Genomic DNA, 14,802 nt, shown 5'->3' with positions numbered 1-14,802 from the left:
ATCAGACGCTTTAGTCTTTTGGACATCCTGAAAGCTCATTTTTATTGGACCATTGGTTGAGTTGTCTGTCACAACAAGAACAAACATCACACTCATTACACAGGATTTGTTTTTCTCCTTTATATTTATGACATCATTCGTTGCTCAAGAACTATTGTCAGCATGAAAGACATGATCTGTGCAAAATAAAATTGGCCAGCTTAAGGTTTGAGGAAAGGGTAGAGGATACCATGAGTGTCTCAATCATACAATTGTCCGGCAACAAGCTCAATTTGAATACATGATACAGGATGATTACCTATAGTCTATAAGGTGGTGTCTATGCCCTCATGTTACTTGCTATTTAACCTAAGCAATTCTTTACAGGTTTACGAAAAGAATCCGGTTCCAATTCAAAAAGGTGATCGCATTGCCAGGACCTCTTAACTGAACTGGGGTGGGGAGATACATTTTTTAGAGCGTTAGAGAAGCATGTGGGGTTGACCTTTGTTCATTGCTGATGACGTCAGTTAACCACTTGGACCCTTTAATTAGTTGACCGTATTTCCAAGGGCATTATACTAGGCCTGTTTTTCACGCTACACTAAATATCGTTGCCGAATACAGCCGCTCTACAAGCTCACAGTGCGTTGCCAAGTGGTGCGTTGTGAGCTTATAGATCTGCTATTTTCGCTGAATGTAGGCCCCATATAAACGCAAGGGTTCATGTGGTTATGAGATGGATCTGCTGAATGCTTACCCTGAGGACAGCCTCCTCTGAGCAGTAATCCTCCTTTATACCTTTGGGGCTATGTTTTCACCTCTGACACATGTTAACATCTGCTTCACTCTCACTAGTCTTCACGATCTGCTGGACTTTCCTCCTAACAGAACCCCCTGCCTGGAGGCTCATGTGGTTAATGACTCCACCATTAAGCAACAGGCTCAGTTTGACATAAAAAAAAGGTTACAAAATGACCGACAGACAAATAAATACGAGTCATGGACAAACATCCATATACAAAGTCAGAAAACAACACAAACCATGAATAACAGTCACTTAAAAAAAAAAGTTTTGTTTTTTGTTTTAAACACTACTAGGAGTGTGATGCCGTTTGATGCTACTGATGTTTCCTGTCCGGGTCAAAATGAAAATGCCTTTTCAAATAGCTACGGTATTAAAACCATGCTGTCAGTCTGTTCTTACCATTTACGCCACACTCATTGATTCATTTGTAGCTATTCTCGTACATTCAACACTACAGGTAGGAGTATCAACTGCTGGACATGTGGTGCTCTTACCGAAGGTTTGAAATATCTAGAGAATACCTGCAGCTATGGTACGAACATATGGTTTCATGAGGCAGTCAAAGTCATTAAGAGTGAAATCATGTACAGACAATCGGTATCTTTGGTGGTTCGGCCACTGTGCCCAAATGTGTCTCGCCCCCAGTATGTGCAACAAATGGCTTGACCTGTTTCTGAAAGGGGGAGAAGGATTGTGTAGTTGGCAAAAACGTTTGAGTAATCTTCACAATTACGGAGGAGAGGAAAACCGAGTTCCTCTGAGGCCTGATGTATACTTAGTTGTGTGCCGGTATCGTGCATTGAAATTAGCCATCTATGCACACAAATCGCGCTGCAACTTGATGTGAGCTTGTAGACCGGCTATTTTGATGCGCAAAATGATGAGCGCAAATATAAATTAAGCGTAAGATTTCCAGATTTAAAAAAAAATACGTAAAAAGGAGGGGGCAGGGCTCTCTGTGGATTGGGGGAGGGCTGTATCTGTGTATATGTAAACATAGTTTTTAGTCAGATACTCATTGCCACAAACACACCAAGGTTATCAATTAAGGCATTGACACAGGCAGAGCTGTGCATTCAACCAGAGTAGAAAACAGAACAGAGAGGAAACTATGTACACAGGTAAGTGCTACTGGAGTTGTCTAGTGGTCCACAGGGCTGAAAACAACAACTGTGACCTGGCCATCCTCGCTCCAGGGGGGCTAGGGGAGGGTGCTAGGCGTTATCCCTGGTCAGATCATCGTGAAGGGAAAGCTCTTGGCCCTGGCCCAAGGTACTGTATAAGGGTAAAACACACAGTAAAATCCTCAGTGTGTACAAATGTAACCAAATGGACACATAATGCGAGTGTCCAACTGGTTAAATGTGTACAGTCAGAGTGATGAATGGATGAAGGATTTTACTGTGCAGGATGTATTGGGGGATGGGCGTAAGGACACAAGAGGTTGGAGAGTGGCGTCTAGGAAGGCTTCAGGGCATCTCGCCATCTGCGTCCCGGCTGAAGTAGTACCTCACCGGAGGTCCAGGGAGGTCCTCGTCCCCGTCTGCCTCCGGGGCAAATGACACCGTCAGGTCCACATAACGCCGCTCCGCCGATGGCTTGATTAGTTTGTGCATCCTGCAGGAATGACAGGAGACAGTGACAGTCGGCCCACTTGGACAACACATACAACTGGACAGTAAAAGCCTTCCTCAGCATGATGAGTAACTCGTGCTTACGTTAGTTTGAGTCTCTTGCTATGTCCAGGCATCACAGGTACATAGAGCATCTTCACACCGTGGACCACCATGGTGGGCTCAATGCCATACTTCTCCTATTAGACAGAACAATGAGACGTTATCAACATCATCCTCCTGTTTGAAAGATAAACGAAGACTAAAACAAATGCTTTCCAGTCGATTAAGGGTAATACTATGATGATATTGTTGTAGAACAAACTGCATTTCTCACCCTCACTGCATTCATGAAGTCAGAGAGAGTGAAGTCCTCATGACCATGGATGGTCCAGCGGTCCCAAATGGAGAAAGAAATGTTGTCCCTGAGCAGGAGATCACAGGGGGGATTGATACCTTGCACTTGTGTGCACGTGTGTGTGTGTGTGTGTGTGTGTGTGTGTGTGTGTGTGTGTGTGTGCGTGTGTTTACCTGATGTGTGTTCTCTTGACAGCAGCAGTCTCAGTAAATACCACCACAGGGATGGCCAGGTTAAAGAAGCAGTTCTTGAAGGATTCAAACTCGTAGCCTCCAACCACCTTTATCAGCTCTAGAGCCACCTGGGTCAATGAAACAGTACGAATAAAGACCAGGCTAAGAGTCCAACAGCCCGGCTAGCAGCCCCAAAATGCTCCTTAAGGAGCAGGGATGCACTCAGTTTCATGGCAATCCACCCAAAAGATTTTGAGAGGGGAAAGTTAGGCCTAATGGCAGCACAAAAGAAAAGGTCTATGGGTGCAGGACAAATTTAACAATAGTATAATTCATATTATTACTATATATAGAACAGGCCATTGACAGCCATATGAATGGCTGTCAAGTCTTAATTTTCTTGCAAATATGTTAAATGAGTGACATGAGGTACACATGCTCCCTGCTCACCAGTCCAGCCACCGCGGCGGTCGCTGTGGCGATAGCAGGGATGATCTTGCCCGCGATGCGCTTGGCCTTGAGACGGTCAGCAGCCTCGATGGAGTACATCCTAGCTCTTAGAGCCGACGCAGACGCAACAAAGTCCATGTGGCCGTTACTGTCATCATCCTTCTCAAACTGCTGCGGGGTCATCCGCAACTTCCCTGTAGTTCACACACACACACACACACACACACACACACACAAGCACAGCTGTTGTAATTACGGTATGAAAGACAGTTTTTAAAGTGTGACTGTGTAGTGTATTTGTATGTACGAACCTGGTGTGACTTTAGCAGAGATGGCTTCCTCTAGCTGCGTGATAGCCAGCCTCTCCTCTTCGCTGCTTAGTGACATTTTCGCTTGATCTGGCTTTTTCACAGCTTCATCTGTTTCTATAAGCTGGGGGAGTGGGGTGGAAGACATGCTCAAAGGTTGTAACCACACCCCAATCGATCAAGCAGCTTAGGTCATGAACAAGCAATATTATCTTGTATAAACTGATCGATCAATCAATGAGCCTACTTTTTCAGAGGGCTGGTATTGTGGAATCTGGACATCACTGAGAATCCTGTCTACCGCCTCCTCTGTAAGGTCCTAAAAAGGAAAACAATCTTGTCAGTTCTGGTAGAAGAATGTATTTGTGTTGTATATGTGCCAGTGTGCATGTTGCCAGATAGTTTACCTTCTCTGAGTATGGGATGCTATAGATTCCTGCAAAGAGGCGCGCTGCGCTGAGGACAAAACTTAAGTGCCTGGTGGGAAAAAGGCAGAACAAGACAACACGGCACATGAGTCCATGAGAAACTGACACGGGTGTCTAAACATCGTAAATATGACAACCTACTCACAAAGGGTCTTTCAAGTCAAATTCAATAGGCGACGGAGGTCGTTTAGGTGACTGCCAAAATAAACCTGAGGAATAAGACATAAGGATTATTCACAAACAATAAATATTCCTGTTTTATTGAGTCTTTAGTCTCTGTATACAGAAAATATAGATTTGGGAGACAAACTTACTTCCATCTTTTAACCGTGTGTCCAGGGGGAAAGAGTGCAACAGTTGTAAGGCCTACATGAAGAGAACACCAAAGGTCACAGTCAAACATTTTGTAGCTTGTGGTGAATACAGTATATCAAGAAGAGATGGACTCTCTCTTTCCGTCAATTGACCATATTCACATGGCAGACATTTTTCTCTGGCTTCTTACTGGGTGGGAAAGCCCACAAAGTGAGAATGAAGTAATAGCAAAATGGCCACCATAAGAATATGGTTTATACATTACCTTTTTCTTGAAATACTTTTCAAACTTGAGACGGGCCAGCGTGACACAGTGCTCCCACTGACTAGGTCGCTTGCTTAACAGCTTAACGACTTGGAATGCTCCCTCCAAACTCTCCCTTGCTTGCATCCTCTACAGCAATACACACACGCAAAGGATTTAAAAGCAGTATTCCCATCAGTGTAATATTTAACACCTGATAGGTGTTGACACCGAGGCCATGTTTATAGAGATGAACGCATTTTTGCAGTTGGTGACACAGCATAATTACCTGTAGCACAGCTTCAGCTGAGGAGTGGGTCTGCCAGAATAAGTTATATATGGAGGGCTTGTGGGAGAACGAACTCTCAAACTACACAACCAGAAACAGAAAGGGTTCACTGTTACAAAAGTATGTAGATACTAGATATATTTTGGTCTGTTGGTGAATCAACTTTGAACAGGACAATGTATATCTACCGCACATGGCTGATACACAAGGGAGAAGATTATAATTCTGCTAGTGTCCTTGCAGAATACATCTTGATCAATGTCAAGACAAGCCTCTTTCAGGCTTGAGCATGTAAAAATGATGACTTAACTCTAGTCTGTGTAGCTCAGACTATTCATTTAATTACATTATGTCCTTTTAAGAACTTCTATCTGCGTCCCATTTCTGTCCCTTTAATTGTTTTTCCATATCTAATTTTCTTCGAAACATCCAATAAAGTAGCCTGACAGTCAGAGGCAGATCATTTAAAAAAGGCACACACTCACTGATAAATTCTCTTCATTTTGCAAGATAGACTCCTGTTTTTGGAATTTATTTATTTATCATCTTTCATCATCCATTTATTTGGTGTTTTTTTCTTTGTGTCTAAAACCTAAAATGGAACAATAACTGACATATCTGATCTATTGTACCTTATTATATGTGTGTCGGAATAAATACATACCGGTAATCTCAACACAAGTGACGAGCGTCATTATTCTCATTATTACCGGTAGTTATTATATCAAGTCTCATTATACAAAGACAGTGAGATGCAATGGGTGACTGTGGGATGGCAGACCTTGTCTCTGGACCACTGGATAGTGTGTTCTATGACCGCAGGGAAGGATTTCAGCGTGCAGAAGGGGATCTCCTCCTCTGGGGGGTCCCTCTGGAAATGCACAAGAAAACACTCAAAGCACTGCAGGACACTATAACCTTTTACCCAAAATAGGGACACCAGGGTTAATGTGATTAAAGTAACGGACAAATGCAAGCCCAGCAGACCAGACTCACATGGCTATTGTAGGACTCTGTCAGGTTTGGCACAATGATTTCTGTGTGTCCTTTGGTTCCCATGGTGCCAGAGTCCAGGAGAGGTTTCCCACTGGACACACTACGACTGCGAAATTAACAGACGACAAGAGAGAGAGCGAGTCAAAATTTCAGCCGGAGAGTCATAATTGGGTGAACGCCGAATGAAAGGCTTGCCCTGTAATCTGGATTCAACAAATGCATCAACAGCTCCGTCACCACTGACCTATCCACGTATCTGCGGGCCTCCACGCTGTCCAGCGCCGTGACAACTAAATGCAGGCGGTCGTAGAAGGAGTCGCTGTAGATGTTCTCGGTGGCCGGACATACCTTGTCGAGGCGAGAGTCCACCTGCAGCTCCGGGTTGATCTCCAGAGTGACTGTAGCTGCTGTGGTGCTCTTGGGTTTCTGAGAAAGACACGGCGAGGAAGAGAGGATAGAGGAGGGGGAGGCAGGTAGGACAGCAATGGTATGACTTGAGTTTTGGTTTGACACAGTGGACAGACCGTGATAAAAATATCAGTTAAGAGGACCATCGTATGCCGCAAGCCCATCAACCAGGATTGGGTAATAACAATAGCCAAATGCTGGTACATTTTGTTAGTCTACACTTCAAGCCACTTGGACAGACATCATTCAAAGGGCCCGTTTTATTTTATTTCCCTATTTTTTCTCCAAGATAATTGTTTTGGAAATGTCGCAGTGACTCTGTCAAAGACATTGTTGGAGCAAGGTGATCTTGGAACAAAAGTTGGTGACACACTGCAGTCAAGTGATTTCTTTGGCATCATGAAACGGTAAACATGGGGGAAATTAAAGCTATACTCCTTATACTGTAAACCAACGTCACACGTCCTCGTCCGTCCTGACTACCTTCTGTTCTTTTTGGCAAGCAACACACCTGCATGATGGCGTAGGATAAATGCAGAATAGATCAATTAAGCTTTAGGAAACTATGGATAAACGCAGGAACAGCACAGTGCATCCATGCTGAAGTGATGGAAAGAAGCTCTGCGCTCCAGTAAAGAGCTGTAGAGATCAGTTACATGGTACACACACAAGGCGCCAGGTCAAAGATGCAGGAGGGAGAAGAGAAAAGGGATATTTATTCACCTGTATATGATGTGGTCTGAAGAGAAACTGTCGGTTCAGGTTCGACTTCTCTATAAGATCTGGGTCAGTGATGCACACCTGAGGATAGACAACACAAGAATCAAAGATTCAATAGACACAATAGCACCAAAAAAAGAAAGAAAGAGGAATGGAGAGAGGGAAGGGAGACACTAGAATTCCATACCTCTCCTGAGCTTTTGGCCAATCCCACGCCAAGCAGTGCAAAGTTTTTCAGCATCTCGCAGCCAATAGCACCACAACCCACCTGGAAGAGTAGAAAAGGACCCAGGTCAACACAGATGTAAAAACACAGAGACCACGTCATCTTATGCAGAATGCAGTGCTCACCATGAACACTCTAAGCTTATGCAGCTCCAGACACATGGACTCGCCAATGCAGGCTCGGAGTCCATCGTACCGATTGCCCCTGGGGGCAAACTCCTCAGCAGAGAGAGACTGGAGCGGTCGTACAACCTCGATGGCATCCAGGTAAAACTAAAATACAGGAGTCAGGGAAATGTAACAATAGCAGAGATGACGAAAGGAAAACTACAACGAACATGCATCGATTCGGTACTGTACAGTACTGTCTGCTGTTTATCCACTTAAAACCTATATACTTTATTGAGCCCACAGGTCTATACTAGTCCCCCTCTACACAAAATTTCCAAAGTGGTTAAATGGAGGTTCTTGTGACCTACCCACTGCTGCAGGGGAGTGAATTTCCCTGTGAGAGCCTTGAGGACCTCCTGACTGGCCAGGCCACCTGTGGCTGCTGTTAAAGGAGGAAGGGCTCCCCCTGCTGTTCTGGAGAGGCAGCGCACCAACTCAGCATTCACTGGAGCCTGGTCAGGTAGGAGAAGTGCAACGGAGATGAGGTCAAAGGGTGAAAGTATAGCGAACGCTAATAGGGCAAGTGTGTGTTGATAGATAGTTTAAATACTTTATAACTAACCATTAGCTCAAGACACAACACATGTCATTTGTAACAATTTATTGCAACAAGAAATGCAATAAAATGAAAATAACATACTAAAATACAGTGGTCCCAACCTTTTCTGGATCAAGGCCCGCTTGAAAATCTCAAAAGTGTAAGCGGCCCACCCATCTGACATCTTAACATGGCAGCCGATAATCATAGTATTGAATAGTTTACAGTAAGTTCCTATTTATCGTATCACAATGAAAACTCATTCTTCAAGGAATTAAAGAATAAATAACATGAACGTTTAAAAATATATATACATATATATATATAAATTAATGTTACTTTATCATTAAAATCCTACTGTTTTGCCAATTATTTGGGCGCTCACTTGCAATATCCTCACGGCCCACAGGTTGGGAAGCGCTGACATAATAAACTAAACAAAAAACATCTGCACCATCAAGATAAAACAAGAGAGTTGCTCACTTTGTTCCTGAGTTTTGCATTTACTTCCTCAGTGAGCTTCACCATAACCTCAGCATCCTGTAAACACCTGAAGACAACAAAATACAACAAAGGTTTACCTCCCTTGGATTAAATAGCGTGACAAGAAGAATATACGTAATCAAGAGAACATTTTATCATCAGATACAGCTGTAAAAACCTCCAAAGGCTTGCTTTGGAACACACAGATAAGATCAAACGTGTGCTTGAGTAAACAAGCACTTGTTTAACAAACCATAAATGTTTATGGAAAGGTTCTAATCTAAAATGGTTTTGTGGGCATATATTATTTTTTATATTTTATTTATATTTTTTACATCTTCAAGTCTTATTTTTTTATGGTTCTGGATATACAGTAGGTATTATGTCAATAATCGAACGATCATGAATTGTGGAAAGCCAAAATCCTGATTGTGATACAAATTTGATTAATTGTGCAGCCGTACTGTGATTTCAAATATTCACTTTGATATTTAGGGTGATTTTGAATCCAGCCCAGTGTGTTGAAGATCTTGAGATTTTGATAATTTCTCAACAAATTATACGATTATACCCTTTAATGTAGATTATAGTTAATAATTTGTAGGGGCAGGAGTTTGACTCCCGTTTTTAAAGACGAATTCTAGAGCAGCACTATGGACCCCCATCAGAAAAAGGGACTCCTACAAAACGAGTACATGAGTACTTGCAGGGAGATAGGAGATTAGGAGCATGTATTTAATTAGAAAGAAAGCAGCTGGACGATGAAAAGTAAATAGATTTTGGTTACCCAATGTTCGGCAGTCTGCTTTGTTGCTCCTGGAAGGCGTCTAGTGCCAGCATGGCTGCATGGATCTGTAGTGGGGCCTGATGAGTGTATTTCAAACAGGAGACAGAGACAGGTGATGGTTACGTTTCCCTCATATAATCAAATCAATAGTTACAGAACCAGAGCTGCTCTGAACGCTCACCTCTGGCTTACTGAAGTCAGGGATCAGTAGTTGAGGATCGCACAGCTGTCTCTCCATCGTCTCCTAACATGTATGTGCACGCACACACACACACGCACACGCGCACACACACACACACACACACACACACACACACACACACACACACACACACACACACACACACACACTTTGAGTTCAATGAATCTTACAATATCCAAAGTCAACCTTGCTGAGTGGTTTGAAAGTTAACTTACAAAGCTGAAGGTTTTAGGAGTTTTCACAAGGACAAAGAATCCTCCATGTGCATACGGCTGCAAATTCGACGTGTCCTCTATTGCAAAACTATGTGGTGTAAGGACTGTATAAAACACACACACACACACACACACACACACACACACACACACACACACACACACACACACACACACACACACACACACACACACACACACACACACACACACACACACACACACACACACACACACACACACACACACACACACACACACACACAGAGAGAATCAACCAAGACTGATGTAAACAAGTATAAAAGAATGCAAGTAATACTTTTGTGTAGTATTCACTATTCAGCTTGTATTTCACTTTTAAATAAATTACAGTTCTAGGGTTATAAAAAACAAGTTAACATATCAACTGAAGTGTAGACAAACTTTACAGCCCCTCTCAAGATTTACCAGTATTATGTCATTGACTGGCTTTATCCAATTGACAGTCTTCAAGAGACAATAAAGTGGTCGCACACACTTTATATCACACTCTGGGGATTACAGTATCAAATCTGATTAATCAGAAATTAACTGAAGATTTGTAAAGAAATTAGTTCAGCACGAAAAAAGTAACAGCGCTAACAATGTAATGCAGCAGATAGATGACATGCTATAAATAACCAGGCATATGACAAGTGTAGCATATTGTCTGTGATGTGATTCCCTGGCTGGCCTGCCCCCAGGGTTACAAATGGCAAATTAATTCAATATTCAATTCAATGAATAAAAATGCAATGAGCCTATGGGTCTATACCTGAAACCTGCCTTGCAGTGCCGTTGAGTTCCTCCATGCCATTGACCTCTCTGAATAAGACACTCTGACCTGTCTGCAGGCCGTGGGTGCGATTGTCCATACAGGTCACAACTCCAGGGTTGTCCTGGAAATGCAACGGGCAAATGGGGATATATTAATGTTATGGGTGGAATTTCACTGTGGCCGCTTGCTTTTTGCCCAAATTCCGCCATCTACCGCTTTTGACACAATGATGTCAGTACATTGAGGAAACTAACTAATACTCACTCAAAAGGCTTAACAATTCTTTGAAATGAAACACAAACAGACCAGAAAAGGAATCCATGCAAGAAAATCTGTACTTGTGGGTGATACAAATGGGGCCTAAACAACTGCATTCACCAAACATCAAAGGTCTTCAATCATACAACCTTACCTGAGTGATGCTTTGGATGAAGATTTCTTTAGGCTCCTCCCCTGTGGGGTCAAACACCTCAAACTCGTCTCCGAAATCACAGAACACCCGTACGCAAATCCCATAGGCATCACAGCCAATAAACTACCAGGAAGAGAAGATGACAGTCAGTTGATTATGCTTTGATTTTATGTTCAAAATATGAGTCAGTGCTCTGTCTGTACCCCTCTAATGGAAGTGTAAACGTACTCTAATGGGAGGTTGTTGTGAGTGGCAGAACTCGTTCACTCTCTTCTGCAGGCTCAGTCTGGCTTCAGTCAGAATCACACACTAGAGAGAACACAGCAGAGGACAACAGAGCAATTCAGTCAGACCTTCTTATGAACCTTCCCTGGTGATATTGCAGAGACATCAGTGAGGTAAACAGAACAATGCTCATCCTAAATCAAGCCTGGGACCAAATTAATTCAACCCAAAGATTCCCACAGAATAACAACAACAAGAAAATGTGTGCAACATTGTTAACTCAGATCTTTGCTTCTGGAGGTCCCTGGAACAAAATATTTTGAGATGGGGGTCTGCTGCCAAATAATTGTGGGTGGTCCTTGACATGAAAAAAGTTTGAGCAACACTAATATAGCAACATTAGTTTTTCAGAGAACAGAAGACATTTGTAGAATCGGCCTCAGTCTTAATGGGTTAAGCCCAGTTCTATCAGGCACACTGATAACAAAGAGGACAGTGGGCAGATACACCACCTGGTATCTTCTAAGGAAGCTGAGGTCAGTGCTGTCATCCAGAGTAGAGGAAGACATGTCTACATGGACATATGGGTTCAACTCTGCTACCCGAGGCAAGACTGCCTCCACTCTGAGAGAGAGAGAGGAAGATTTAGTGTATGCATGTAATACATGTATAAAAAGACATAAATTAAGACACAGACATAGGACACTTAGCAGTTGTTTCTCTCACCATCTCTCTTAACATAGAGCAGTACAGAGTGGGAAATATATAGGTAAATGCTACATGCTATAATCTGGACCGAAGCTTAAACAGTGAGATAGAAGAAGTGGCGAGCCCTATCATCGGCTTTACCTTTTCCTCTGGCTCACCACATCCTGTTGGCGGATGAAGAAGTTGGAGCCCAAATTGCAGGTTTCACACTGCTTGGTGTCATGGAGAGTAACAGCCTAAAGAGGAAACCATGCACGCACACATGCAGAAAACACACATGTGGACGGACACACAAACAAGAACACACACGTGCACAAACACAACATTGTTATGGTCGATCCAGTTCTACAGGATATTATAAAAAACAAACTTAAAGTCTGTGTTGTAGGATATTTCACAAGAATGCTTACCTTTACACCAGCCAACACAATATTCTTGGCTGTGAAGAACAAAGAACAGCGATTTTCAAATGACATTGTAACAGTCCAAGCCAATTGTACCAAAGAGGCAATTCATATCTTTGCTCGATGGCAAACCAAAGATGCTATTATGATGTCATAACGTGTTACTGTGTCAAATCTTTTTTTCTTTTAACCACTTATGGTAAGCCGTAAGTGGTTAAATGTAATATTTAATATTTTGTCGTACAACTCTGTGTCACATGAAAATAGCCAAGCTACAAAATATCATGTGACGCGTTGTGAACTTAACTTGTATATCTACTATTTTTGCTATTGTTATTATTATTATCATCACATTGTTATAATGACATGCCCAAAATAGGGACACCAGGTGGAAGTGGTTCAAGAACATGGTACTGCACATTACCCACCAATCTCTACTCCCACTCCTCCCATTCCACTGAGAAATACTGAGGACTGGGCCATCTGCTGCATAGCGCTGTCTCCAAGAACATAGCGCTGACGGCTGAAACAGTAGGATGGGCAGGAATTGAGATGGACAGGAGTGAATAGGAAGAACGTTTGAGGCATACAAGTAGAATAACTGGAGTGACGTACATGTCAAAATACAGTGGACAAAAAATAGTGTTGTACGCATGTGTGCAGTGAAGGTAAGTAGATAACATGCTATAGCTATTATTATTAACATGTAGTGGTCTGGCTGTAATACAGATATATGACACTTACCTGTAGAGAGAGTCGTCAATCTCCATCGAATCTGCAGCCATGGTGGAACGGGAAGAGGGGGGGAATTATGGTCCAAGAGAAAACCACTGTATCTGTGGGAGGGGGAGGGGGTCCTAAAAGACAAGTGACAGCCATCAGAGGAGGTTCCTAACAGGGGGAACATTATGAGTGGTTCTCAAACCTTTTAATTCCAAGCACCCCCATAACTCTGGCAGTATACAAATGGAACCTTACAGGTCCATTTGGTTCAATTTGCACACTGAGTTACAGACATTTAAGGGTCCATTTACAACCCCCTCAAGGAAGGAACCCAGATGGTCCCTGGACCCCCACATTTGAGAACCACTGCATTGTGATCGCAGGCTCAAATCTTGCAGCATATTTGAGCAATCCTCCAAAAAAATCCACAACACAGAAACGGAACACACCTTTTATTAGTCAGCTAACGTTTAGCACAGTGGTTCTCAACCAGTGGTCCGGGGACCACCAGTGGTCCTTGAGGGGGTTCCCAGACAAATTAATAGTTAGGAACTAAATTGACACTTGTGTGTCTGTAACTCTCAGAGTTAAATTAACACTGATGATGATATAGTATAGATTGGGACCCCCTAGAAATCAAAATGGTTGAGTCCCTGGCATATCTTTTCAAATAGGGGTCCCTGGGCTAATATGTGTCAATTTGGGGGTCCTTGACGCAAAAAAGGTTGAAAACCACTGGTTCCTACCGTCAGGCAGTCAGCTCAGCCACCGTCGTTCCGTCGGCTAACAGTCAACACCGTTGATGATGTGACAGTTCTCTCACCTACGTCGTTAATTATCTGGCGTCACCTCTCTAGAGTCAGATCGTCTCTGCTGGACACAAGCGAAGAGTTCCATTCAAGTTAAGGCCTGCTGAGATCGATGTTAGCTAAACTCAGCTAGCCTGACACTCACACACCCGGCTTCTGGAACACTTGGCATGGACTTGCTGAAAAGCAACGTACAGGCCACAGCCAGAGGGCTGATTAAATATAAAGACACATAGGAATTCCCGATATTAACAGAGACAGATTGTTATGTCTAATACCAGCAGATTGCTACCTGTCAATGTGCGCTACCTACGAGCGAATGTGAACAGCTTCTGTACTGTGTGTGCTTGGTTGAAAGGAGCTGTTCCGGGTTAGCGCAGTCACGTGACTGGGGCCGGGCCAATCACAGGGGAACGTCTGTGGTCGTTTCAGCACCCTCCATGTAGTTAACCTCGGTCCCAGCCTCACTCATCTGGTTCACGCCAGGGTTGACTCCTGGTAGAATCACTTAGTGTTAGTGGTGGAGAAAGTACTCACATTTTTTACTGAATTAAAAGTATCAATACTGCAATGTAAAAAATACTCTGTTACAAGTAAAAGTCCGGAATTCAAAAGTAGTAAAAGTACAAAAGTATTGGTATCAAAATGTTAAAGTACCGAAAGTAGAGAGTAGCCTACTCATTATGCAGAATGTCCTATTTCACAATGTGTTCAAATGTGCTCAAAATGTATACAAATCTTTTGAAAATAGCAGATCTACAAGCTCACAACGCGTTGCTTTTGCGACGCGTTGTGAGCTTGTAGATCTGCTATTTTCAAATAGCCAAAGTATAGGGATAAAGTGGTTAATGCATGTTTTGTAATTATAATAAAAATTAAGTTAAGTTTTCAAATAAATGTAGTGGAGTAAAAAGTACAATATTTGCCTCTGAGATGTAGAGGAGTAGAAGTAAAAGAACTGAACATTTTCGTCAAATTTGTACTTAAGTACAGTACTTGAGTACATGTACTTTAG

General features: G+C 42.7%; 1 protein-coding gene across 4 annotated transcripts; it reads right to left on the bottom strand.

Moving 5' to 3' along the window:
- Positions 1-27: 27 nt before the first annotated feature.
- uba6 (ubiquitin like modifier activating enzyme 6) lies at positions 28-14,149 on the bottom strand. Of its 4 annotated transcripts, none has more exons than XM_084078437.1 (33): positions 14,080-14,149; positions 13,725-13,848; positions 13,000-13,112; positions 12,684-12,778; positions 12,262-12,290; positions 11,993-12,087; positions 11,656-11,767; positions 11,147-11,227; positions 10,919-11,041; positions 10,504-10,627; positions 9,711-9,814; positions 9,475-9,537; positions 9,294-9,370; positions 8,507-8,573; positions 7,794-7,937; positions 7,441-7,587; positions 7,277-7,357; positions 7,093-7,170; positions 6,206-6,387; positions 5,962-6,067; positions 5,747-5,836; positions 4,966-5,046; positions 4,698-4,826; positions 4,432-4,483; positions 4,263-4,326; positions 4,097-4,166; positions 3,937-4,008; positions 3,693-3,813; positions 3,382-3,575; positions 2,932-3,059; positions 2,738-2,825; positions 2,506-2,600; positions 28-2,404 (listed from the first exon to the last, which is right to left on the bottom strand). In XM_084078437.1, the coding sequence occupies exons 3-33, from the start codon at positions 13,038-13,040 to the stop codon at positions 2,257-2,259; spliced, it is 3,081 nt and encodes a 1,026-aa protein (XP_083934563.1). In that variant the 5' UTR covers positions 13,041-13,112; positions 13,725-13,848; positions 14,080-14,149; the 3' UTR covers positions 28-2,256. The 4 variants fall into 4 exon arrangements, with proteins under 4 accessions (XP_083934563.1, XP_083934562.1, XP_083934564.1 ...); XM_084078436.1 differs by having other exon boundaries at positions 13,725-13,851; positions 14,066-14,144; XM_084078438.1 differs by having other exon boundaries at positions 13,725-13,851; positions 14,080-14,095.
- Positions 14,150-14,802: the final 653 nt, after the last annotated feature.

This window comes from Gymnoscopelus microlampas (assembly GCF_963454915.1).
Source record: "Gymnoscopelus microlampas genome assembly, chromosome: 2".
NCBI classification, from domain to species: Eukaryota; Metazoa; Chordata; class Actinopteri; order Myctophiformes; family Myctophidae; genus Gymnoscopelus; species Gymnoscopelus microlampas.
The sequence above is the reverse complement of the archived record's forward strand: the minus strand, read 5'-3'. Positions and strand labels throughout refer to the sequence as shown.